The following is a 25,489-nucleotide window of genomic DNA, read 5'->3' as shown; positions in this document are numbered from 1 at the left end:
ACTGGCTTGGGGCAGGGGCGGACACTAATAGCTTGTTGCCCCTGTTCAAGAAATGTGTCTGGACCCCCCCTTCCTGCCTGATACACTGCTTAGGATGATGGCAATCTGGCAATGGCACCCTGGAGCCTCTGGCTCTGAGAAACAAGTCAGATTGCCCTCATTATTACTGCCCTGCAAGCAGGGGCGTACATAGCAATCACAGGGCCCCCATAGCAAAAGTTCTATTTTGGGCCCCACACCTCTAAAAAATATATATATTTATATTTTTTCACTGAGATGGAGATATGTATGTGTGTATATACAGTGTATATATATATATATATATATATATATATATATATATATATATATATATATATATATATATATATATATATGTGTGTGTTTGTAATAAATATATATGTTACACATAGATACACATACATATACCTTATATGCAAACACACATACTGCAGTGTACATACATACAGATACACATACCTTACATACATACACACCCTGTACATACATACACACCCATAAATATACCGTACATGCATACACACACAGATACACATACATATACTGTATATGCAAACACTCACATATACCATACATACACACAGATACACATATATACACTGTCATACATACATGTACTATACATAAACACACGCATATACCGTACACACACAAACCGTGCACATACACAAACCGTGCACATACACAAACCGTGCACACACATACTGCACATACACATACCGTCATACATACACGCATATACCGTACATACATACAGGTACACATACTCATACCGTACATACATATACAGTTATATACACAAAGTATACACATACCGTACACAGACATACACATATACTGTACATACATGCACATAAACATACATACCGTATATTCAATACATAAGAAAAAAGTGAAGTGGCACAACTCAGCTTCGGAGTTTCTCTACGTGTCCATGACCATAGCTAAACAGTGGTGCTAGCGTGGAGAATCCAGTCTAGAATGAACGTGAAAAAGAAAAGAACAACGCTGCACTCACTGTTAGTCGAAGGTTCTTCTTTATTGCGGCATACAATTATGCATCTTCATGGCACGGGGGAGTGTAGGTGGAACAGGACATGTGAGGCGAGACGACGGCCGTTTCGCGCGAGGTAATTGCGCTTCTACGGGTCTGAATCCGAGGGGAAACCACGTCAGAGAAGTAGGGGAGAAAACTCCTCCTCTCCAGCGTCATCTCCGATCGGACTGAAAAAAAGTGCAGCGTGCAAGGGTGAGTATAAAATCATTAATTAAAAACAACATCGGAAGCACATTAAATTCATAAAGTTCATATTGATACTCAAAACGTCAAAGGGAGTAGGGATAAATTTAGCAATCTGTTTGTAATTTTCAACCTAAACATAATTTCATGCGCCCTATAGTTATTATGCTATTTCTTTGTTTAGGTGGAGCATTGTCTTATCTACTAACAGGATTCTGATAAAAAATGCCGATTTGGCACAATACTATAGCAGATTTTTTAATTAAATACAATATCTAATGTGATGCTAGTGCGATTATCTCTGCTGTCATCTATTTTTCGTTTTGCCAGCATATATGAATCCAGGGGGGCCATGGGAAATGGAGGGCTGCAGGTGACTGCTATTACAAAAAAATGGACATATCTGTCCTATCATTGAAACCGGCAGGACCAGTCGCCCTAGTTCTCATGATCCATCTGGCCTCTCGTTGTAATAGGATTTTTCCCAAATCACCTCCCTGTACGGTTGGGAACACTCTTTCTATTCCTGCAAAGGTAAGGACTGTGGGGTCACTGTGATGACACTCTTGAATGTGGCTAATGAGCCTAGGTACCCCTTTGCCCGTTGAAATAGATTTAAAATGCTCTCTGAATCGAATATATAATTTCCTAATAGTTTTCCCTATGTAGAAACGTTTACAGGGACAATAGAGTACATATACAACGTAATCTGTTTTGCAAGAGATAAAGTGGGGAGTTTGATGCGCAATCGGGCCTACAAACAAATTCTGACCCGTTTCATGATACTGACAATACGGACAATGTCCGCACCGAAAATTTCCCTTCAAAGTGGTTTTATCCAACCAAGTTCCTTTTTTTATTTTTGTTATTCTGTTACGTACTAAAACATCTCTGATACGAGTGCTCCTTCTGGTAGATATAAGGGGTCCTGAAATGGTTTTGTTATTAAGGTCTCTATCTCTTTCTAATATGTGCCAGTGTTTACGGATGGTTGAACGTATCTCACTGTCCATAGGGCCAAACTGGAAGCAAAAAGTAAACCTGTTTTGGGAATTATTAAGGACATTGGTGTTTGTACGAGATACAGTGTTGATACGCTCGACTGCTGATTTTAATATTTTATCAGGGTATCCTCGTTCTGTAAATCTATGGAGAATCTCCTCCGATTGAATTTGAAAACTGTCCATTTTATTGTTCACTCTTTTAGCCCTCAACAGTTGGCTGTACGGAAGGGATTGTTTTATATGATTAGGATGGTAGCTGTTAAAATGTAATAGGGAGTTGGCAGATGTGGGTTTGCGGTAAATAGTGGTATTGATTTCTCCCTCCACTACCTTCACTGTTACATCTAAAAAGTCCATACTCTGATCTCCAAAATTGTGTGTAAAAGACATGCCCATCGTATTTTCGTTGTTCAAATAACTCACGAATAATTCAAATTCACTTTTTGTCCCGTCCCATACTAATATCACGTCATCTATATATCTCATGTATAATTTGATATGTTTCAAAAAGATATTTTTATGAGAATATATATAATCTTCTTCAAAGACAGCCATAAAAAGGTTGGCGAAAGTACATGCAACCGGGGTCCCCATGGCAGTCCCTGTGGTCTGTCTGTACCAATTATCAAGGAACATAAACGCATTGTGCGTCAATATAAAATTCAATCCTTCACATATAAAATCTACGTATTCCGGACTCTTGTCAGTGGTGTGCAAAACCCTTCTGACAGTGTCCACACCCAGAGTCTGAGGAATATTGGTATACAGACTGACCACGTCTATGGACGCCAGGGAGAACCCCGGCTGCCAAGAAAAATTATGTATTTGTCTCAAAAAAGAATTCGTGTCTTTAAGATACGCTGGGACGCTAGTGAGTAAGGGACGTAAAAGCCAATCTATGTACTGGGACAGGGGCTCCGTGAGAGACCCTATCCCAGACACGATTGGCCTACCGGGGGGGCAGCTAGTGGACTTATGAATTTTAGGTAAGTAATACCAGTGAGGTTTGGTAGGGTAATTATTGAACAATTTCTCTGCTTTCTTTTGTGTTAAGATACCACTTTCTACTGTTTTTCTCAGAAAGGTATTCAAATTATTTTTGTATTTCAAAGTGGGGTCACCCCCTAATTTAATATATACTTTGGTATCCGATAATTGTCTTTCTGATTCTGTTAAATACGCTTCCCTGGGTATTAGAACTGTTTTGCCCCCTTTGTCCGCAGGGCGTATAATAACATCGGTCCAACTTGCTATCTCATCTAGTGCTTTTTTCTCGTCCGCTGCCAAATTGGGAGGTGCTTTTTTATAATAGAGAGCTTCTATGTCTTTGATTACTAGCGTCTCAAATAGGTCGATGTTATTGCCGGGAGATATCGGAGGCATGTATGTGGAGGAAACTCCTCCCATGAATGGGCCGATGTCCTTGGGATTAATGGACTCTGATATTATTGGTTCTGAATTGGTGAGACTCAGTAACTTATCGGCCTCCTGTTGAAAGTCCGCCAGAACATCCTCACCTGTACCTGCCATAAATCCGAGCGGACCTATGAGACATGGTTCGTCCCCTTCATGCACATCAAGATTAGTGGTGTTATTCAGGAAATACTTATATAGATGAATCTTTCTAACAGACTTAAATAAATCAATTTGAAAGGAAACAAAATCAAAATTATTGGGGATGCAATAATTTAAGCCTTTTGACAGTAAAGATAACTGTGCCGGAGTCAGTTCATGTTGTGTCAGATTGAGAACAGAACTTTCCAGTCCAGAATTCATGGTCGTTCCTGTCTCCAGGATACAAACTTCCTCTTCTGTTGATGGTAGGAGCTTTGGTTTACGTCTCCCCCTCCGCGTCTTTCTCCTAAAGGGAGGATTGCGGTAGTGGAAATTTCTCCAGTACTGTTGTTGGCAGAATCGGCATTCATAATGGAGCCTTCACTCAAACTTGAGTCGGATTCTGTCGTTAAATAATCATGTCTCTTTTGTTGGTTACGCTTTCTTCTAAAACTACGTTTTCTTTGTTTAAAATTATTTCCTCCATTGTCTCCGTTTTGGTTAAACTATTAGGAAATTATATATTCGATTCAGAGAGCATTTTAAATCTATTTCAACGGGCAAAGGGGTACCTAGGCTCATTAGCCACATTCAAGAGTGTCATCACAGTGACCCCACAGTCCTTACCTTTGCAGGAATAGAAAGAGTGTTCCCAACCGTACAGGGAGGTGATTTGGGAAAAATCCTATTACAACGAGAGGCCAGATGGATCATGAGAACTAGGGCGACTGGTCCTGCCGGTTTCAATGATAGGACAGATATGTCCATTTTTTTGTAATAGCAGTCACCTGCAGCCCTCCATTTCCCATGGCCCCCCTGGATTCATATATGCTGGCAAAACGAAAAATAGATGACAGCAGAGATAATCGCACTAGCATCACATTAGATATTGTATTTAATTAAAAAATCTGCTATAGTATTGTGCCAAATCGGCATTTTTTATCAGAATCCTGTTAGTAGATAAGACAATGCTCCACCTAAACAAAGAAATAGCATAATAACTATAGGGCGCATGAAATTATGTTTAGGTTGAAAATTACAAACAGATTGCTAAATTTATCCCTACTCCCTTTGACGTTTTGAGTATCAATATGAACTTTATGAATTTAATGTGCTTCCGATGTTGTTTTTAATTAATGATTTTATACTCACCCTTGCACGCTGCACTTTTTTTCAGTCCGATCGGAGATGACGCTGGAGAGGAGGAGTTTTCTCCCCTACTTCTCTGACGTGGTTTCCCCTCGGATTCAGACCCGTAGAAGCGCAATTACCTCGCGCGAAACGGCCGTCGTCTCGCCTCACATGTCCTGTTCCACCTACACTCCCCCGTGCCATGAAGATGCATAATTGTATGCCGCAATAAAGAAGAACCTTCGACTAACAGTGAGTGCAGCGTTGTTCTTTTCTTTTTCACGTTCATTCTAGACTGGATTCTCCACGCTAGCACCACTGTTTAGCTATGGTCATGGACACGTAGAGAAACTCCGAAGCTGAGTTGTGCCACTTCACTTTTTTCTTATGTATTGAATTGCTTCAGTTTTTTTCACTTGATTGTGTGCACACTCTTAGTAAGAGATAGAAGCTACTACACCATTTTACGCACACGCCATAGTGCATAATGGATTCAGACCTAGCACCTGTTCGTACAAGCTTACAAGCTGGCCGGGAGGATGCAATTAATTACTTCAAGGACTGTGAACAGGCAGATGAAGTGCAGATGTTAAGCACTAAAACATTGGAATTTAAATTAACTAACCTCTCGGAAAGAGAGATCAGATTGTTCTGGACCAACAACTCATTGAAGTCTTATGTGGAGAACGGACGCGTCCCAAGGGGCCTCCGAGTATTTAAAGAAATGTCCCATTTTAGCAATGATACTGCGTTAAAAACTGAATGGGAGCAAATCATGTTACGTTGCTCACAGGATCTGTTACAGCTGGTTCTTAAATCCAACATAAAAAACTACGAGCTGATTAGTTCTGAGATCACTAAAACACAGACGGAACTACAGAGCAGATTAACGGAGAGTCAATGGACAAATTTCAATAAAAAATTAGATGCTAAGCTTATCCCTATACAAGCAGAAATCAAACAGAGGAAGAGAGATAAATTCCTCCGGGATAAGGCCGATTACGACTCTGGCACAATCTTCTCTTGGAATAAAATTAACAAAAACAACTGGAACCAAAACGGAGACAATGGAGGAAATAATTTTAAACAAAGAAAACGTAGTTTTAGAAGAAAGCGTAACCAACAAAAGAGACATGATTATTTAACGACAGAATCCGACTCAAGTTTGAGTGAAGGCTCCATTATGAATGCCGATTCTGCCAACAACAGTACTGGAGAAATTTCCACTACCGCAATCCTCCCTTTAGGAGAAAGACGCGGAGGGGGAGACGTAAACCAAAGCTCCTACCATCAACAGAAGAGGAAGTTTGTATCCTGGAGACAGGAACGACCATGAATTCTGGACTGGAAAGTTCTGTTCTCAATCTGACACAACATGAACTGACTCCGGCACAGTTATCTTTACTGTCAAAAGGCTTAAATTATTGCATCCCCAATAATTTTGATTTTGTTTCCTTTCAAATTGATTTATTTAAGTCTGTTAGAAAGATTCATCTATATAAGTATTTCCTGAATAACACCACTAATCTTGATGTGCATGAAGGGGACGAACCATGTCTCATAGGTCCGCTCGGATTTATGGCAGGTACAGGTGAGGATGTTCTGGCGGACTTTCAACAGGAGGCCGATAAGTTACTGAGTCTCACCAATTCAGAACCAATAATATCAGAGTCCATTAATCCCAAGGACATCGGCCCATTCATGGGAGGAGTTTCCTCCACATACATGCCTCCGATATCTCCCGGCAATAACATCGACCTATTTGAGACGCTAGTAATCAAAGACATAGAAGCTCTCTATTATAAAAAAGCACCTCCCAATTTGGCAGCGGACGAGAAAAAAGCACTAGATGAGATAGCAAGTTGGACCGATGTTATTATACGCCCTGCGGACAAAGGGGGCAAAACAGTTCTAATACCCAGGGAAGCGTATTTAACAGAATCAGAAAGACAATTATCGGATACCAAAGTATATATTAAATTAGGGGGTGACCCCACTTTGAAATACAAAAATAATTTGAATACCTTTCTGAGAAAAACAGTAGAAAGTGGTATCTTAACACAAAAGAAAGCAGAGAAATTGTTCAATAATTACCCTACCAAACCTCACTGGTATTACTTACCTAAAATTCATAAGTCCACTAGCTGCCCCCCCGGTAGGCCAATCGTGTCTGGGATAGGGTCTCTCACGGAGCCCCTGTCCCAGTACATAGATTGGCTTTTACGTCCCTTACTCACTAGCGTCCCAGCGTATCTTAAAGACACGAATTCTTTTTTGAGACAAATACATAATTTTTCTTGGCAGCCGGGGTTCTCCCTGGCGTCCATAGACGTGGTCAGTCTGTATACCAATATTCCTCAGACTCTGGGTGTGGACACTGTCAGAAGGGTTTTGCACACCACTGACAAGAGTCCGGAATACGTAGATTTTATATGTGAAGGATTGAATTTTATATTGACGCACAATGCGTTTATGTTCCTTGATAATTGGTACAGACAGACCACAGGGACTGCCATGGGGACCCCGGTTGCATGTACTTTCGCCAACCTTTTTATGGCTGTCTTTGAAGAAGATTATATATATTCTCATAAAAATATCTTTTTGAAACATATCAAATTATACATGAGATATATAGATGACGTGATATTAGTATGGGACGGGACAAAAAGTGAATTTGAATTATTCGTGAGTTATTTGAACAACGAAAATACGATGGGCATGTCTTTTACACACAATTTTGGAGATCAGAGTATGGACTTTTTAGATGTAACAGTGAAGGTAGTGGAGGGAGAAATCAATACCACTATTTACCGCAAACCCACATCTGCCAACTCCCTATTACATTTTAACAGCTACCATCCTAATCATATAAAACAATCCCTTCCGTACAGCCAACTGTTGAGGGCTAAAAGAGTGAACAATAAAATGGACAGTTTTCAAATTCAATCGGAGGAGATTCTCCATAGATTTACAGAACGAGGATACCCTGATAAAATATTAAAATCAGCAGTCGAGCGTATCAACACTGTATCTCGTACAAACACCAATGTCCTTAATAATTCCCAAAACAGGTTTACTTTTTGCTTCCAGTTTGGCCCTATGGACAGTGAGATACGTTCAACCATCCGTAAACACTGGCACATATTAGAAAGAGATAGAGACCTTAATAACAAAACCATTTCAGGACCCCTTATATCTACCAGAAGGAGCACTCGTATCAGAGATGTTTTAGTACGTAACAGAATAACAAAAATAAAAAAAGGAACTTGGTTGGATAAAACCACTTTGAAGGGAAATTTTCGGTGCGGACATTGTCCGTATTGTCAGTATCATGAAACGGGTCAGAATTTGTTTGTAGGCCCGATTGCGCATCAAACTCCCCACTTTATCTCTTGCAAAACAGATTACGTTGTATATGTACTCTATTGTCCCTGTAAACGTTTCTACATAGGGAAAACTATTAGGAAATTATATATTCGATTCAGAGAGCATTTTAAATCTATTTCAACGGGCAAAGGGGTACCTAGGCTCATTAGCCACATTCAAGAGTGTCATCACAGTGACCCCACAGTCCTTACCTTTGCAGGAATAGAAAGAGTGTTCCCAACCGTACAGGGAGGTGATTTGGGAAAAATCCTATTACAACGAGAGGCCAGATGGATCATGAGAACTAGGGCGACTGGTCCTGCCGGTTTCAATGATAGGACAGATATGTCCATTTTTTTGTAATAGCAGTCACCTGCAGCCCTCCATTTCCCATGGCCCCCCTGGATTCATATATGCTGGCAAAACGAAAAATAGATGACAGCAGAGATAATCGCACTAGCATCACATTAGATATTGTATTTAATTAAAAAATCTGCTATAGTATTGTGCCAAATCGGCATTTTTTATCAGAATCCTGTTAGTAGATAAGACAATGCTCCACCTAAACAAAGAAATAGCATAATAACTATAGGGCGCATGAAATTATGTTTAGGTTGAAAATTACAAACAGATTGCTAAATTTATCCCTACTCCCTTTGACGTTTTGAGTATCAATATGAACTTTATGAATTTAATGTGCTTCCGATGTTGTTTTTAATTAATGATTTTATACTCACCCTTGCACGCTGCACTTTTTTTCAGTCCGATCGGAGATGACGCTGGAGAGGAGGAGTTTTCTCCCCTACTTCTCTGACGTGGTTTCCCCTCGGATTCAGACCCGTAGAAGCGCAATTACCTCGCGCGAAACGGCCGTCGTCTCGCCTCACATGTCCTGTTCCACCTACACTCCCCCGTGCCATGAAGATGCATAATTGTATGCCGCAATAAAGAAGAACCTTCGACTAACAGTGAGTGCAGCGTTGTTCTTTTCTTTTTCACGTTCATACATACCGTATATACATACAAATATATCGCACATACAGATACGCACATATTATATACACAGACATACACATATACTGTACATGCATACACAGATACACACAGAAGCATACACATAGATACACACATACTGTACATACACAGATGCACATACATAAACAAGCACATACATACACACATGCTGATCTTGTATAGGTGATCAGAGGAGCCTTGGAGGAGGGCAGTCCAGCTGGAGAGGGCTGCAGACCCCACTGTGGGGGATGGGGCACAGAGCAGACTGATATCAGCCCCCTGGTGCTGCTGTGATGTGCAGTGAGCTCCTCCCCATCTCTTCACAGTGAGGACGGAGATGCTGCAGCCTGCTGGGAACTGAACAGTGGAGGGAGCAGAAGACACACTGTAAGGCTACGTTCACATTTGCGGTGTGCGCCGCAGCGTCGGCGACACAACGCAAATGTGAACGCATGCACAACGCTGCGTTTTGCGCCGTATGTGTCCTTTTTTTCATTGATTTTTGGACGCAGCAAAAATGCAACTTGCTACGTCCTCTGCGCCCAGACGCGTGCGCCGCAGTGACGCATGCGGCGCAAAACGCAAGTGCGACGCATGTCCATGCGCCCCCATGTTAAATATAGGGGCGCATGATGCATGCGGCGGCGCCCGACGCTGCGGCGCAGACCGCAAATGTGAACGTAGCCTAAGTCCTGCTCTTCCTCCACTGCTGTTCCTGTGTGCTGTGCTGCGGGGCCCCTGACTGAGTACTCGCCAGTCACCAGGGACGCGCCATGCAGGAGAGCAGAGACAGCAGCCAGTGAGCGCTCTCCTCAGTCTGGTGAGGAAAGCGTTCATTGGCCAGCGTCTCTCCCTGCATGACACACCCCCCTTTTGAAGTCCTGTACTTCCCGCGCCGCTCTCTCCCCAGCTGAGGGTGTTGGCAGGATTAGAGGAGGGAGTGACAGGGGCCTGATGCTACATGATACGGGGCCTGCCTGCAGGGGCCACCCTCCACCTCTCGGCCCCAGAGCAGTGGCATTGGCGGTATGTCCGCTCCTGGCTGGGGGCCCCTAGGGGCCGGGAACTACAGAATCTGCTGCCCCCTCTCTTCTGCCGCCTGAGCCAAAGAGCTCAAATCGCCTAATGGTAGCAGCGTCACTGGCTGCACTGCTATAACTGAGGACATTGATAGCCACAACCTCTGTGCTCCTCATAGCTGGGACATCAGCTCACATTCGCTAAGTTCACAATTCTGATTTCCTGTTCTCGGGGAATGATGCATCATGGGAGTTTAGATTATACAGATACAGCTAGGGGTTTACAGGTTGTGATTGTCTGCATGTAGATTTTTAGAATTATATTTTTGTACTTTTTTGTTTGGATGTGAATGGCAAAGGAAGCAGGATTTGGCTGAGCTCAATATAGGCTACATGGAGAAAAGGATTTAGGCCGGAGACACACTGGTGCGAGATACGGCCGAGTCTCGCTGGTTAAAAGCAAGCTGTGGCGCCGGCACTCCGGAGCGGAGCTGTGCAGCTCCATGTATTGCCATGCAGCTGCACGCTCCGCTCCGGAGTGCAGGTGCCACAGCTTGCTTTTAACCGGCGAGACTCGGCCGTATCTCGCACCAGTGTGTCTCTGGCCTTAGATAATAAATCAGCTTTCATGTAGATCTTAAAGAGGACCTAGTGACTGCAGGCTTCTAGTTTAAGACTGGACAACCCCTTGAAGTTCATGGCCTCCTTTTAGTGCTTACCTCACTGCTCCCACAACTGCAGGCAGCAAAATGTTCTGGTGCATGGACAAAATATCCACTTCTTTGCTCGTTTTCAGTGCCCCTACCAAGTGTCACTCATAAAAGCCAGGGTAACAAGAGTGTATAGATCCGATGAGTGCTATAGTTTTTTTTTTTTTCTTCTTTTGGATAGTTCTGAAACCACTGTCATTCAATGGGGCAGTGCTGATGACAGATTTTTTTTAATTTTTTTCTGACAGTATCAGTCTGAAAATCACAGTATGCTGACATTCAACTCTGGAAATGGAAGACACTCACCCATTCAAGTCTATAGGTGCATAGAAAACATCGGACTTCACTTGGATGACATATGAGTGCAGTCTGATTTCCACAGTCATACAATGAAAGAAATATCTTCACATCCGAGAGAATCGGATCGTACTTTGACTCTGAGCAAACTTTAATCAGAGTGTCATTAGCATAATTAACCTGATTCTCTCAGATGAGAGAATCTACAGTCGTGTGACCCTGACCTAAGGGATTGTCCTTCATACAGATTGATAGGCATCCCTTACCCTGAGCAATAAAAACCAGAGGGTGAATCCAGCCATGCAGCAGTTAACCTCTCCCTGCAATTATTTTGAAAAAAAGAAAATTCTGGGCCTGAGCTAATGAGATTGGCAGATAAGAATGTTCAGGGCATATGAAAGAGGAAATTGTAAATGTGACATGTCAGTATCGTGTCTGCAAGCTTTTGTATTAATGAACAGAACAAGCAAATATAAGACCCTTGGTAGTGTATCTTAGCAGAGAATCCTGCTTCTTTCTCCACTTATAAACCACTTCTTCACCTCCACACTTCCTCCTGAACTCACTATCCACTCTAAGGCTGGAATCATGCTCTTGACAGTCTGCTCAAACTCTGCTGCGAGCGTGTGACGAGTGTCAGAGCTCCAATCTTTTCACATGAGAGAATGGCAGCACAGCTGCAGAGGAGAAGGAGAAAGTAATTTCTCCATTGCCGACGTCCGTGGGAATCGCACTGCAGTCAGCTGAGTATGGGTGCGATCCGATACATGCTGCCATTGTTTTCACATGCTAAATTGGCATGAATAAAATTCAGTGGGCCCATACTTTAACATTAGGCCAAGTGAAATCTGATTTTTTTTTTTTATTTTTTTTTTTTTAAATTCCGATTGCACTCGTCCGATTTATTTGCTTGTGTGAGCAAACCCTAAGAGTACAAGCGCGCACAGGCCCTTATTCATCAAGACTATTCATCAAATGACATTCACGCAGATCTCGATGAAGAGGTGTGTTGGCAATAGACGCTTCTCATTTATTAGGAGGCACATGCCTTTTAATCAATAAGGAACATCTGACAAGTGGCATTCACCTCCAGAAATCTTCCTTCGGACCCCGAGAGGAGTAAGGTTGCTGGCATAAGGTACGCTACACTTGTCACAATTTAGACAAGCTGTGATGTCACTCACCTATCCAATCCCAGGACCACCCATTTTGGCAAAGCTGGGAGAAACTGTTGTGAAAAGGCCAAAAGTTGAAGAAAAAAATCACAGCTATGAGTTGCATAAATATCTTGCAACTTTTCAAAGAAATTTACACCAGAAAATTGCTTTGCTGAATCAGGGCCTTAGTCTGTTTGCAGAGTTTTTGAAACAGAAGCGAGCAGTCCTCAAAGTTTTTTTTTTTTTTGTTTGTTTGTTTTTTTTAAGAAGGATTTGAAGAGTTTGTTTCAAAAACTCCTTTTAAAAAATGTAATCACTCACACATGTGCACATACCCTAAAAAACGGCTGAAATCTGCCTTGGTGAAATCTAGATGAACTGCCCTCTCACAGAGGTGTCTGTTTACACCTATTACACTCTATTGGGGAGGAGGGTGTTTTACATCACTCCCTAGTGCTGGATTCACAGCTACACTGTTCACTACTGCTGTATAACATCCTGTCATATGATTTCTTAAGAACTAGTATTTTAACTTATGATTGATTACCTGTGGTTACATATATTTCCATTATGTCCTTTCTGTGATTTGATCCATACAGTTCCCATGACAATACCGATGTGTGCAAAAATCAGAAGATCTCTGTAGTGTTTCAGGTTTTGGACCTGAAGCTAATTTTTATAGAAAGTTGCATAGCTTGTCCGTGTGAAGATGTAGTATCGGTTATTTCAGAAGACTAGATCTAGAAGTCTGTGGATGGCATATACTGGTCACTGTAGTTTGTGGATTAAAGTGGAACTCTAGTTTCTTGGACTCGTATTTTGCTTTTTCCTGTGTTTCACATGTAAAACATGGTTCTGCTTGGAAGGAATGGTAGTCCAGTTTCTTCCTGCCAAGTATAGTACCATGTCTCCAAGACCTGACCCTTATCCCCAACTCATCGCCATGCTGTGGGAAGACTATCATGAACACTGTACCCAAGATCTTCATGCCGGCACTATGCTGATGACGAATTGTTAGGTGTGCGTACATGCTCTGGAGCGAAGCTCTGACTACCACTTCTCGTATAGGTATTGAAAGATATCGGCACAAAAAAAGTAACGTGATAACTGAATGTTGGTACATTGACATTTTATTACAAAACATTTTCTTATGTCACCGGTCCCTACAAAGCATTAATAAGGAAGGAGTCAGATTTGTCTACATTTGGTTCATATAGGATTTCATTCTTGCATTTTTTTTTTTATTTTTTTTTTTAAATTAAGGGAATCTGTCACCAAAATAAATGCTATTAAACTGCAGATTAACCCCACGTCTGCAGGTTAAAAGCATTTTTTTTCTGTTGTCAGGTTCTCTAACTTTTAACATTTATTAATTTAGGAGGGTTAGTGAAACTGTATTTCTTGAAAAATGATCAGTTTTGAGCTTTATATTCTGCTTTGTGTTTACAGAGTCCATATAGCTTACATGAAACAGAAGAATACCTTGACTTACCAGAGTATGAACTTGGGCCTGTAAACAAAGGACCAAGTAAGATGTTCATTGTGCGTGCTAGAGGACTGCCATGGTCGTGCACGGCAGAAGACGTGCTCAATTTTTTCTCTGGTATGTTTGGGGAATGTAAAACCATTGTCCTTAAGGGAAGTCTTACATGGGTTCTATATATAGAAATTGACATTATAGATCAGACATAATTACTCTGTGCACAGTGCAGCACCTTTGTTTTGATGCTGCCAGGGTTTTCTGTTGGTGGAATTGTGAATGATTACATTTCTCATTATTCCTCTTGCAGGCATTGCCTCTTTTTACATGACATGACTCTGCATGTTATTCTAGTGCAGGATGGTACACCATCCAGAAAGTATGGGGCATAGCCAGGGAGCAGATAAACACTAGGAGCACTGGTATGCATCCTAGTTACAGTTATTAGATTTATAAATGATTCATCTCACTGCATGAAAACAGTTTGCACGTTGGCCTCGATTCATCAAGACGGGCGTTCTGTAAACCGTTGATGATGAACTCATTGAGATGTCAGCCTCTTCATAAGTTTAGCACACTTTTCAGCTGTTGTGCGCCACTACAAGAAATCTATTACAGTCCCATCTATTTTGTTTTATGCTGTGCAAAAGTATTCTCTAGAATTCTGTTTCTATTATTTTTCAGGTTGCAATGTACGGAGTGGCACAGAAGGGGTGCACTTCATATTTAATAGGGATGGAAAACCACGAGGAGATGCAGTCATTGAGTTTGAGACAGCAGATGACTTGGTAAAAGCATTAGAGCAGCACAAGAAATACTTGGGACAGCGCTATGTAGAAGGTAAGAAATGTGTACTACTCCAGGTCACTGTGGTAGCGTGAGGTTAAAAAAAGCCTAAAGACATTGTTTGATCTATAAACCTCCAAAAATATCAGGAGTATAACAGCCAGAGTAAAAGTGAAATAAATATTGAGGGGAAAAAATAAAGGTAAAAGGAGAATGTCAAACAGAGGCTGAGACCACACACAGAGCCATTGACAAGGTAATAATAGTTACCATCAAGCACAAAGGAGAAACAGCTCTGGCAAAAATTAAGAGACCGCTGCAAAATGTTCAGTTTGTCTGATTTTCTCTTTATAGGTATATTTTTGGGTAAAATGTAAATTGTTCTTTTATTCTATAAACTTCTGACAACATGTCTCCGAATTTCCAAGCAATACATTTATTTATTTTCTGACAAAGAAAAATGGTCAAAAAAAACAAAGTGCTTTCTGGCCTCAAATAATGCAAACAAAAAAGTTCATAATCCATTTAGAAACAACAACACTAATGTTTTAACTCGGGAAGGGTTCAGAAATCAGTATTTTGTGGAATAACCATGATTTTTAATCACCGCTTTCATGCGTCTTGGCATGCTTTCCATCAGTCTTTCATACTGCTCCTGGCGCAAGAATGTAAGCAGTTCTTCTTTGTTTGATGGCTTGTGACTATCAATCATCCTCTTGATTACCGTATATACTCGAGTATAAGCCGAGCCCCTTGTGTAAGCTGAGACCCCTAATTTTGCCACAAAAACTGGGAAAACTTATTGACTCGAGTATAAGCCTAGGGTGGAAAATGCAGCAGCTACTGGTAAATTGCAAAAATAAAAATAGCAACCAATAAAAGTAAAATTGATTAAGACATCAATAGGTTAAGTGTTTTTGAATATCCATATTGAATCTGGAGCCCCATATAATGCTCCATACAGTTCATGATGGGCCCCATAAGATGCTCCATATTAAAATATGCCCCATATAATGCTGCATAAAAGGATAATGATGGCCCCATAAGATGCTCCATAGAATATTATGCCCCATATAATTCTGCACAAAGGTTGATGGCCCCATAAGATGCCCCATATGGTGCTGCGATTAAAAAAAAAATGATATACTCCCCTCTCGTTGCTCAGGCCCCCGGCACTTGCGATATTCACTTGTCCTCGTTCCACCGCCGCGCGCCGCTGTATTTTTGGTCTCTGCAGTAACTTTTCAGGTAGAGGGCGCACACTAAACACGTCATCGCGCCCTCTGACCTGAACGTCAGTCAGAGGACGTGGAAGACTGAGCCTGGCGGTGGAATGGGGACAGGTGAATATCACATGGCTCACCCTCCCCGTCATACTCACCCCCTCCTGGCTCAGTCCCTTCTTCTCCGATGCTATGGTCTCTGGCGCCGGCAGCTTGTTCCTGTGTTCAGCTGTCACATGGTACTGCTCATTAAAGTAATGAATATGCGCTCCACCCCTATGGGAGTGGAGTTGCCTCCATATTTATTACTTTAATGAGCGGTACCAAGCTGCTGGCGCCAGAGACCATAGCATCGGAGAAGCAGAGACCGCTTCCCCTCCCCCGCCAACCCCCCTGGGACAATGACTTGAGTATAAGCCGAGAGGGGCACTTTTAGCCTAAAAAAAAAAAAAGGCTGAAAATCTCGGCTTATACTAAAGTATATACGGTACATTCCAGAGGTTTCTGATGGGGTTCAGGTCTGGAGACTGGGCTGCCCATGACAGAGTTTTGATGTGGTGGTCTCTTTAATTTCTGCCAGATAGATAGATAGATCATTAGATATCACAATTAGTATAATGATAAATCTTCAGAATTAGAAGAGCCAAATGGCAAATTCCTTAGTCAGAACAAGATAACCAAATTATTACATAAAAAATAGAGTGCTGCGCCAAGTGTCAGAAAAAGTAAGCTGTGGCAAAGTCCTGCAGTAATATGGACTAACCAGGAGCACCATGGAGTGTAAAGAGAAATGACCATACTAATTAGGAGACTAAGGATAAAGTGAGGTCGGAGAGGGCAAAAACTTGTGTGGAAGTCAAACTGACGTGCGTTTCTTGTACAGCTTCTTCAGATGGTAACTATTATCTTGTCAGGGGCTCCTTGTGTGGGCTCAGCCTCTGACGTTCTCCTTTTACATTTTTTTTTTTTTTTTTTTTTAATCTTGTATTTCTTTCTCAATAAAGATTCCGTTTTACTCTGGCTGTTATAGTCCTGATATTTTTGTAGGTTTTCTGTTCTCTTCAGGAGAGCCTTTCTAATATATAGTTCAATATGGGCATTGTTTTATCTAGATTTTTGGTAGATATTTGGAAAGAGAGAAGGGACCATACACATTTATTCCTGTGTTAACTTTTGCGTACCCCATTTATGCAGCATGTAGTAAAATAGAGCTGTATGAGCATAGTTTCCTTTTCAGACACTACAGATTTTACAATGGTGGCTCTGAGCATCTGAGATCCTTCAGGATGAGGTCAGCTCCTATGATATCCTGTATCAGAAGAAAGCTTTTATTTGATACCATTTTTCTATTTACGGTTCTTGTTTTGTTTTTTTTTTAACTTTTTTGTTTTTTTATTTGGTTCTAAATTGGATTGTTGTCTTGCAGTGTTTGAAATGAGCCATAAAGATGCAGAGACGTTGCTGCAAAGACTGCAAGCTCCTATGTCACCCACTGCATCCTCCTCAGTGTCTCAAACTGCACAGTCAGTGGCTGGTACCCCAAGCGATGGTACTGTGCGCCTCCGCGGTCTTCCATATAGCTGTAGTGAACAAGATATTGTCAATTTCTTTTCAGGTAATTATTATATTATATTTCTATATAATTTTTTTTTTATTTTGTAAAATTTTGTTCTAAAAAGCATCAGTGACATATATATATATATATTTGTAAATCCAAACGAAGTGGAAAGCAGCAACACTTCCGTTTTGTGACTAAGAAACCTTAGACCTTTATTTCCAATATAAATTCATGGACAAAGTAAACAGGGCAGGGACAGTGCAAGTAAAAAGGACGATGGCCGTTTCGCGTTAACCACGCTTCCATAAGTCCAGATCTGCAGATATGCAGCATCAATAGTAAAAAGATCTAATGTTAAAAATAATTAAAAAAAAACAAAAAACCTGCTATTCTCACCTTCCGTTGTCCGCCGATGCGCGCGCGGCTGCCGCCAGCTATTTTTCCCAGAGATGCATTGTGAAATTACCCAGAAGACTTAGCGGTATCACGAGACCGCTAAGGCATCTGGGTAATTTCGCAATGCATCGCTGGGAACGGAAGCTGGCGGCAGCAGCTCGCGCATCGGGACAGCTTCGCTGAACGCCGGCGGGTGAGTATATAACTATTTTTTATTTTAATTATTTATTTTAACAGGGATATGGTGCCCACACTGCTATATACTACGTGGGCTGTGTTATACTACGTGGGCTGTGTTGTATACTGCGTGGGCTGTGTTGTATACTGCGTGGGCTGTGTTGTATACTGCGTGGGCTGTGTTGTATACTGCGTGGGCTGTGTTGTATACTGCGTGGGCTGTGTTGTATACTGCGTGGGCTGTGTTGTATACTGCGTGGGCTGTGTTGTATACTGCGTGGGCTGCGTTGTATACTGCGTGGGCTGCGTTGTATACTGCGTGGGCTGTGTTGTACACATACATACATATTCTAGAATACCGTTAGAATCGGGCCACCATCTAGTCTAATTATATAATTGTCTAAGGGTCTGTTTGTCTGTAACCGAAATCCCGCGTCACTGATTGGTCGCGCCCGGCCGGCCTCGACCAATCATAAATAAACTACATACATATACTAGAACGAGAAAAACATGAAGGACAGTCTGTGAGGGAGAGAATAACATGAAGGACAGTCTGTGAGGGAGAGAATAACATGGAGGACAGTGTGAGAGGGAGAGAATAACATGGAGGACAGTCTGTGAGGGAGAGAATAACATGGAGGTCAGTTTGTGAGGGAGAGAATAACATGGAGGTCAGTCTGTGAGGGAGAGAATAACATGGAGGTCAGTCTGTGAGGGAGAGAATAACATGGAGGACAGTGTGAGAGGGAGAGAATAACATGGAGGTCAGTCTGTGAGGGAGAGAATAACATGGAGGACAGTGTGTGAGGGAGAGAATAACATGGAGGACAGTGTGTGAGGGAGAGAATAACATGGAGGACAGTGTGTGAGGGAGAGAATAACATGGAGGACAGTGTGTGAGGGAGAGAATAACATGGAGGACAGTGTGTGAGGGAGAGAATAAAAATTTTCCCTGTTTTTAAGTTCATCATATGGTAAAATAAATAGTGTATGAAAACTATAAGTCAGCCTGTAGAAAACAAGCTGTAATACAGCGATAGATGACGAATAAAGTTTTGACTCTTAAAATAAAGACAGGAGAAAAACAATGTCAGTTTGTATAATGGGTTAAAACATATATGTAAGCACCAATGTTTATATGAATACTAGATGGTGGCCCGATTCGAACGCATCAGGTATCTACTATATAATCGTCTAATTCTGTCTGCCCGCGACCAATCAGCGACAAGCGCAGTCCGGCCGCGAATTGGCACGGGATTTGAACCACGCTGCGCTGATTGGTCGCACCTGACCGTGACCAATCAGCGATATTGGCGCGGGATTTAAAGGGAAGGTGCCATCAAAATTTTTTTTTACAGCAATTGTAAAAAAGTAAAGAATTAATGTTTAAATTTTCTTAAATATTATCATTTGTTTATAATTTAGTAAAATATGAAAAATAATTTGAAAAGTTTTGGAATTTCCACTTTTAAACACTAGGGGGAGCAGCTGCTGAAATTTCAGAAAAACCTAGTGTACAACTAGCTCACATTACTGCACTGCAGTAATTATGGGCGGAGTCTGCTGACGTGTGTGATGTCTCCTCTCCTCCCCTTCTGGGTGTTTGCTAAGGGATAAGAGCGGATGATATTCAGGAACCCAGTGAGCAGCCATTTTGTTGGTGACTGCAGAGTAAGGCTGCCGTCACACTATCAGTATTTGGTCAGTATTTTACCTCAGTATTTGTAAGTCAAAACCAGGAGAGGAACAATTAGAGGAAAAGTATAATAGAAACATCTGCACCACTTCTGCATTTATCACCCACTCCTGGTTTTGGCTTACAAATACTGAGGTACAATACTGACCAAATACTGAATGTGTGACGGAAGCCTTATACTGATGAGTAGACAGTCACCGAGGATGGCAGGCAGCAAGGATTCTGGGAGATATGTGGTGGAGGGAGCAGGGTGACAGCAGCACAGAGTATTTCAGGAGAGCAGTGTGCTGGCCTATGGGGGAGGCACCCTGTTCGGTGTGCGGAGCAGCCAGGGATTGTACATAGAGCGCTGTCTTTTATACACATGGATGGACCGTCTGCTCCACAGAAATCCAGGAAACATTTCTGCGAATTGATGACCTGTTCTGATCCAGACATTGCATGCAGACCCCATTCCCCTCCTCAGATCCTGTCTTCTCCATCCTGTCCTGGCGATGTGTGAAAGCGATACGACAGGCGCAGTCTGGGGTGACGCTGGGAAGGAAATGTAGCCATATAGTAACGATAAACATTCACCTGACTGAACCTAACTGGAGGTCATGCTGCCTCCTCTATTACCCCAGACCCGCGTGCAGGTGCTCAGCCAGAACCACCATAGAATGGGTCCGCTTTCTGAAGATAATACTGCCATAGTGTTTGTTCTCACATAATACCGCCATATAGATCACACAGTACTATCAAATAGATCACACAATACTGTCATACAGTTCTCACATAATACCGCCATATAATGCTCACCTAGTACTGCCACATAGATCACACATAATCCCACCATATAGTTCTCATATACCACCGTCATATAGCTTTTACATCATTCCACAACACTGATCAAACATAATACCGCCATATAGATCACATATAATACCATCACATAGGGCATAATGTGTGGTCTTTATGGGAGTATTATGTGATAAATATATATAGCGGCATTATACGTGATCCATATGGTATTGTGCTGCTCTAGGGAAGACGTATGGTGGAAGGAGCAGGGTGACAGGAGCACAGAGTATTTCAGGAGAGCAGTGTACTGATCTATGGGGGGGAGGGTGTACTCACATGCTCCCAGCTGTATACTTAGCCTTTACTGGCTATTAAAATGGGGGACATCCCCCAAAAAGACGTGGGGCCCCCTATAATTAATAACCATCAAATACTATGCAGACAGCTGCGGGCTGACATTAATAGCCTAGGAAGGGGCCATGGATATTGTCCCCCCCAGGCTAAAAACATCAGCTCTCAGCTGCCTTTTACATGCACCTTTTCTGGCGCTTTGCCTGGCAATTTCCACTTGCCCTGTAGCGGTAGCAAGTGGGGTTCATATTTGTGGGGTTAATGTCACCTTCATATTGTCTGGTGACATCAAGCCCATGGCTTAGTAATGGAGAGGCGTCTATAAGGCACCCATCCATTACTAATCCTATAGTTGTATTGTAAATAAAGACTCGGCCAGAATAAAGTCCTTTATTAAACCATACCGAACACATAATCCCCGACTCCCTCATCTCCCACAACAAAATTAATAAACCACAATGGGGAAAGACACGCAGGGGGGAGAGGAGTGCATAGGAGAGGATTAGATACTGACTGCTGAGCCGTGTATCTAATCCTGTCCTGTGTGATACCGACTGCTGAGCCGTGTATCTAATCCTATCCTGTGTGATACCGACTGCTGAGGACACCATACACAGGACAGGATTAGCTACACAGGACAGGATTAGCTACACAGGACAGGATTAGCTACACAGGACAGGATTAGCTACACAGGACAGGATTAGCTACACAGGACAGGATTAGCTACACAGGACAGGATTAGCTACACAGGACAGGATTAGCTACACAGGACAGGATTAGCTACACAGGACAGGATTAGCTACACAGGACAGGATTAGCTACACAGGACAGGATTAGCTACACAGGACAGGATTAGCTACACAGGACAGGATTAGCTACACAGGACAGGATTAGCTACACAGGACAGGATTAGCTACACAGGACAGGATTAGCTACACAGGACAGGATTAGCTACACAGGACAGGATTAGCTACACAGGACAGGATTAGCTACACAGGACAGGATTAGCTACACAGGACAGGATTAGCAGTGGTAGGTGGTATATAGGGGCTGGTAGCAGTGGTAAATGCATAAGAAAATAAAAACGCTTTACTTTACCTTCCGTCCTCTCCCAGGAAGTGCCGAGTCATGTTCAGGGCAGAGCAGTGGGACGATCTCCCTGCTGTGCTCTGAACAGGTCGGCAGTGATTGCAGCCTGTACTGTAATACTAAGTACAGGCTGCAATCACAGCTCCTCGCTGCAGATACTTACCTCGGCCCCTGCTTTCCAGCAGCAGCTTCTCCCTGGCAGCTCCTGTCATCGCACACACTGAGCTGTGTGTGCGATGACAGGGGAAAATAAACAAAATGGCCGCGATCTCCTCTCACAGCTGTGACGTAGCAGCTCAGTGGGCGTGGCCAAGTCACAGCTGAGAGGCAGGAGGAGATGCGGTCGGAGCCCGACCGTTGGCTCCTATGTACATGGCTGCCGTAAGTGAGGAGCGCAAGTGTCGTGCCCAGACACTTACACCCACACTAATGAAAATGGCGGCCTCCAGTGGTGAATGTAAAAGTGAATAAACAAAAAAGTATGAAAGAGGTACATTTACTTTTGTATTAAAAATAATTGATTGTATAATCAATAATTATTAATACAAAAACTAATATCATGGCACCCTCCCTTTAAACCCCACTGCGCTAATGTATATATTTTACCCGGAAAATCCTGTGTTTTCATTGCATTATTCTTAAATCTTCATAAATAAACTACATACATATTCTAGAATACCCGATGCGTTAGAATTGGGCCGCCATCTAGTAGCTCTATAAATATATAACAGCAGGGCACATAAAAGGCTGTTGGCTGCTGATTTTCACAGGCCTGTTTCAACCCATATCCAACATAGAACATCTGCCTTGTACTAGAGGGATCGGAGCTGTGGTCACTGCTGTTAACCCTTTAAACACCTGTCAATCTCTGACCGCATTTGAGGCATGTGATCCAGGGGGCACCCCATTTTGTGTGCCAATCGGCTTCCCATACAACTAGATCACGGGGGGCCTGTGGTTTACCACGGCAGCCAGGTGCCTGCTGAAGGCCCGCCATAGTTGCTGCCCTAATACTCCGGTGTAGCCTAACTATAGTCTGTGCTTCCTATGAGATCATTTTCCCTATAAACTGCAATACTGTAAGCAAATGTTCACAACCCTAAAACTAAAGAGGATTAGAAAATAAAGTGGGGGGGAAAAAAAAGTGAAAAAAAAAATCCCTATAATTTCAATCTGCCCTCTATTTTGTATCTCTTAGTCTGTAAAATGTTGATCTGTCAAAATGTAAAATTCTTTCGGCTATTCAATAAATGCCGTAAAAAAAAAATCAAAACTGGTAAATTGCTGCTTTTTTAGTCTTCGCATTTCCCTAAAAAAAAAAAAAAAAAAAGGAATAAAAAGCCATGCATACCTCCAAAATGGTACCAATACCAGTCCTACGTATAGCTTTTGTCAATGGTAAATTAAAGTGTTATAGGCTTATAGCTCTTCGAAGAGGAGGAGTAAACACCACCACGTGGTTTTATGTTCAATGGTCTTTTGTTTTAATGTGCATGTCTTTACAGGTCTAAGTATAGCCGAAGAAGGCATAACGTTTGTGTTTGACCAGAGGGGGCGCAAGTCAGGAGAGGCGTTTGTGCACTTTGTTTCCGACGAACATGCAGAGCAAGCGCTTTTGAGACACAAGCAAGAAATAGGCAGCAGGTAATGTGTTTTCTTTAAGGATTACATACTAGTATTGCCTATAGTGGCTGTGTTTTTTCATCAATTACTTAAAAGGGTTTAAACAGGTATCACACAGGATAGGTGATAACCATATGATCACTGGGGGTTCGAAAAAAATGGGTAGCCCATATGCGTGTCTGCCATTTCAGTTCAGCTCAATTGTACAGCCTGAGACCTTATATGGGCACATTTGACTTTTTCAGCAATTCCTACATTTTGCTTTTAAAAAAAAGTTTCGATTGTGATCATTTTATCACTCGGGTCATATCAGTGCCTCTATATCAGTAACACAGGCCTGATCACTCATTTCACACGCCGCAATTATAAACTTGGGTTGCTCCAATATGACTGAAATTCACTTAGAATTTTTTCAACGTTATTTATTCTTCTTACTACTTTATAGGTACATTGAAATTTTTCCAAGCAGAAAAAATGAAATTCAGAATGCTCGCTTTCTGGTTAGGAAGAGGAAAGGTGTTACTTTTGCTCCAACCATGAAAGAACTTTATGACCCAGATGTGTCTATTAATAATGAAAATAAAGACAGACCGTGTGACTTGGTCAGTGAGAACAATCACATGAATGGTGAGATACTCTTCCCTTTCTCATTATTTGATATTTCTACAGCTGATTAAATGCACACTATCCTTTTGGCTGAGATTTACCAAGATGTTTGCATGTTAAGGGGTCTACTCAGCAGGGTCATGCATAAAAGTCTCTGGACACATTCGGCAAAGTATCGTCCAACTTATACACCTGATGAGGAACATGAAAAAGTGGTAATTTTTCCTCTTATTCCCACCGCTGCCCTGAGTATTCCATTGTTTATTTTCTAATCCACCATATGGTTCTAGAGGTATGAGCCTTATAATTTAGTGCACCTATTAGACTATTTTTTATGGTGATTACCTAGTGGCTAATAATGCAGAGCAGTCTACAGACACTCCCCCAGGGAATCCTGTGAGCCACGCCCCCTTGGCAAATACAATTAAAAGTGGCATTAAACAAAACCTAGATCTCTGGAACTGTATGGCAGATTTTAAAAAAACCTAAAGTGGTGGGAATAAAGTAGCAACGTAAACTGCCCACTTTTGACCTGGTGATGGGTGTTTCAGTGCTGAGAAGCAGCTTTACCCCTAATCCACTATGGTGTAATTTTTTTAATAAAGCAAAACCTATAAGTTATATGCTACACTATAAGGTATTGAATTTGGTTCTTTCCTCCCACAGATTATGGGAAGGACATGCCTGGGAAGGCAGCGGATACCAGTGAATTCCCAGTTGCATCACCAGTCCATGATATCCACATTCGAGGACTCCCGTTCCATGCGTCTGGGCAAGATATTGCAAATGTGAGTTAATAATATGCAGTGAAAGTCTTAATATAATGTTACTGATAGGGTCTTATATAAATATTATAAGCATTTGGAATGAAAATGAAAAATCACTTTTTTTTTCCTCCCCTAAACAGTTTTTCCACCCTGTGATGCCACTGAAGATAAATATTGAATACAGCGCAGATGCAGGAGGAACGTCTGGGGAAGCTGTAGTAAGATTTTTGACCCATGAGGATGCTGTAGCTGCCATGGCTAAAAACAGATGCCATATGCGTAAGGTTTCTACCATTCACATAACAGTAGTGACTGCCTACTTTTTATGCCTACTTTTTATGATATAAGCACAACTTAAAATGGGCTGATACAAGCAAAGTAAATGTGCAACAAGTGCTTTAACCACTTCAGCCCCCCTCCCTAAGCCTGTTTTCACCTTCCTGA

General features: G+C 41.9%; 1 protein-coding gene across 3 annotated transcripts in view; it reads left to right on the top strand.

Moving 5' to 3' along the window:
• Window positions 1-25,489, top strand: part of GRSF1 (G-rich RNA sequence binding factor 1) — a 58,158-nt gene that overhangs the window by 19,811 nt on the left and 12,858 nt on the right. For all 3 annotated transcript variants that reach the window (XM_077276313.1, XM_077276305.1, XM_077276321.1), the window contains exons 2-8: window positions 13,963-14,116; window positions 14,678-14,833; window positions 17,429-17,617; window positions 23,555-23,693; window positions 24,118-24,299; window positions 24,945-25,066; window positions 25,186-25,324. In XM_077276313.1, the coding sequence (XP_077132428.1) occupies window positions 13,963-14,116; window positions 14,678-14,833; window positions 17,429-17,617; window positions 23,555-23,693; window positions 24,118-24,299; window positions 24,945-25,066; window positions 25,186-25,324 (1,081 nt within the window). The remainder of the gene's footprint in view (window positions 1-13,962; window positions 14,117-14,677; window positions 14,834-17,428; window positions 17,618-23,554; window positions 23,694-24,117; window positions 24,300-24,944; window positions 25,067-25,185; window positions 25,325-25,489) is intronic.

Source organism: Ranitomeya variabilis, chromosome 1, assembly GCF_051348905.1.
Source record: "Ranitomeya variabilis isolate aRanVar5 chromosome 1, aRanVar5.hap1, whole genome shotgun sequence".
Classification (NCBI taxonomy): domain Eukaryota; kingdom Metazoa; phylum Chordata; class Amphibia; order Anura; family Dendrobatidae; genus Ranitomeya; species Ranitomeya variabilis.
This window is presented reverse-complemented; position numbering and strand designations above follow the sequence as displayed.